Source organism: Myotis brandtii, unplaced genomic scaffold (genome assembly GCF_000412655.1).
Source record: "Myotis brandtii unplaced genomic scaffold, ASM41265v1 scaffold1077, whole genome shotgun sequence".
Classification (NCBI taxonomy): Eukaryota; Metazoa; Chordata; class Mammalia; order Chiroptera; family Vespertilionidae; genus Myotis; species Myotis brandtii.
In genome coordinates this window covers 742,996-745,140 of record NW_005353666.1, presented here as the reverse complement: position 1 = coordinate 745,140, position 2,145 = coordinate 742,996, and the positions used below count along the sequence as shown (strand labels likewise).

Sequence of the window (2,145 nt, the reverse complement as noted above, 5' to 3'; positions counted from 1 at the left end):
GTGGGTCCCGCGGCGCGGCTGACGTCCATGCACTGACCCGGCCAGGAAGACGGTACGCGAAGAGCTTGGCCGTGAAATTGAATGATAATCACCAGGCGCCGGCAGAGTCGTTGTCGGACCGGCACCCGGGAGCTGTTAGGCCGCAGCGACGCGGCTTCCTTTCCTCTTTGCTGCTGCTGCTTGGCAAACATCTATCACTTTGCTTCAGCTTCTTCCCTTTCAAAGCCGAGGAAATGACTCTCCACTCTGCCTTACCCTCTGCTGCCTTGAAAAGTGATAAAATCAATCTTTTATTTTAAAATATATTTTTATTGATTTCAGAGCGGAAGGGAGAGGGAGAGAGAGGGACATCAAGGATGAGAGAGAATCATGGATCGGCTGCCTCCTGCACGCCCCCCACTGGGGATCGAGCCCGCAACCCGGGCACGTGCCCTGACCGGGAATTGGTCCGTGGCCTCCTGGTTCATAGGTCAATGCTCATTGAGCCACACTGGCTGGGCTACAATCTTTTATTGATGGAAACGATGAGTCCGGATGGCGTCGGGGTGTGGGGGGAGCAGAGGGGGGTGTTCCCAGCTGGGGTGTTGGATACCAGAGCCCCTCCCCCTAACGACGCCCCATGTTGTGTTGCTCCTCAGGGTCTACAGCCCGGCGGAGGGCCAGGCCGCGGTGTTTGCAGACGTGTGCCCCCTGCTCACGTCTCTGCTGGACGGGTGAGTTGGGTCGTGGTTCAGGTCAGTGGGCACAGCTCCATGCAAAGGCGAGTGGAGGCCTCGGGTGCCCGTGACTGCTGTGGGGTCAGGTCACAGGGCCGTGTCTGCACATCACGTCACCCCCTCGCCACCCGCTGCCACCCCGAGGCCCTGCTTCAGGGGGTCCTGGGTCTGACATCCAGGGGGCACGTCCTCCACTAGAACCCGGGAGAGCTCGCTCTTTCTTTTTTTAATATATTTTTATTGATGTCAGAGAGGAAGGGAGAGGGAGGGATGGAAACATCCATGATGAGAGAGAATCACTGATCGGCTGCCTCCTGCACACCCCACACTGGGGATCGAGCCCGCAACCCGGGCCTGTGCCCTGACCAGAATCGAACCCGGGACCCTTCAGTCCGCAGGCTGACGCTCTATCCACTGAGCCACACCGGTTAGGGCTCAAATATTCTTTCAAATGTTTGTGTCCTCCCGTTGGCATCGGGGCTCGTAACCCAAGTGGCAGGAAGTGTGGGTTGCCAGGATTCCTCATCTGTGAAGTGAGCTGCGGGGCAGCTCCCCAAAGTGCAGGGTCGGGGGACAGCCTGCCTGCACGGAGGGGACCTGGCCCTCCTGGCTCCCAAGTCCCTGGGGAGAGCAGTGCAGGAAGAGGTGTGCCCTTGCTGTGCTCTTGTCCGCAGCGCTGGCCGCCTATGCAGTGGGTGCCTTTCTAGATCCTCACAGGGAATCGTGCAAGCTCCCTCCCCTCTCGTGTACATGAAAGCCTGGCTGTGTTTAAATCCCCCCACGCATATTTTCCCATCGATTCTTAGAGCATGGGAGGGAGGGGGCAGAGAGAGAGAGAGAGGCGAGGACTGGCTGCCCCCTGCACGGGCGTTGACCAGGTCGGGGAGGAGCCTGCAGCCCAGCACATGCCCTGGCCAGGAGCCACACCCTCCCCCTCCGGGGCTGCGGCCGGTGCTCCGACCACTGAGCAGCCGCCAGGGCACAGGCAGCCTGGTTTGAGGAGACGAGCTCCCACAGGCAAACCCCCTGCTGCCCCGGAAGCTGGAGTGAGTGGGCTCGGGGGTGGGACTCCGCAGGGGCCGTGCGCTGGGGGCGGGGACCAGCCTGGGTCCCAGGAGGGAACGCTGACACGAGAAACACGGCGAGGGGATGCGTGTGTGACTGGTGTGGCTCAGTCCCTGCTGCGCCACCAGGCAGCCCCGGGACCACTTTGCAAACTGCGGCCGCAGGTCCAGGAGGGGCCGTGAGCAAGGCCGTCACAGAGGCGGTGCCGGGGGAGGCTCTCCTGTGGGGACGGGTCCCCTGGAGCCGTGTGGCTGCCTGTGAGCCCCCTTCACTTCCAGGTACAACGTCTGCATCATGGCCTACGGCCAGACCGGGAGCGGGAAGACCTACACCATGCTGGGCCCGCAGCCCCCGGGCGCGGCGC

The 2,145-nt window shown here is 62.1% G+C and overlaps 1 protein-coding gene across 1 annotated transcript in view; it reads left to right on the top strand.

Annotated features, from left to right (window-relative positions):
- Nucleotides 1-2,145, top strand: part of KIF25 (kinesin family member 25) — a 35,659-nt gene that overhangs the window by 19,240 nt on the left and 14,274 nt on the right. Inside the window, exons 7-8 of the mRNA XM_014542372.1 lie at nt 639-713; nt 2,060-2,141. Coding sequence (XP_014397858.1) covers nt 639-713; nt 2,060-2,141 — 157 coding nt within the window. The remainder of the gene's footprint in view (nt 1-638; nt 714-2,059; nt 2,142-2,145) is intronic.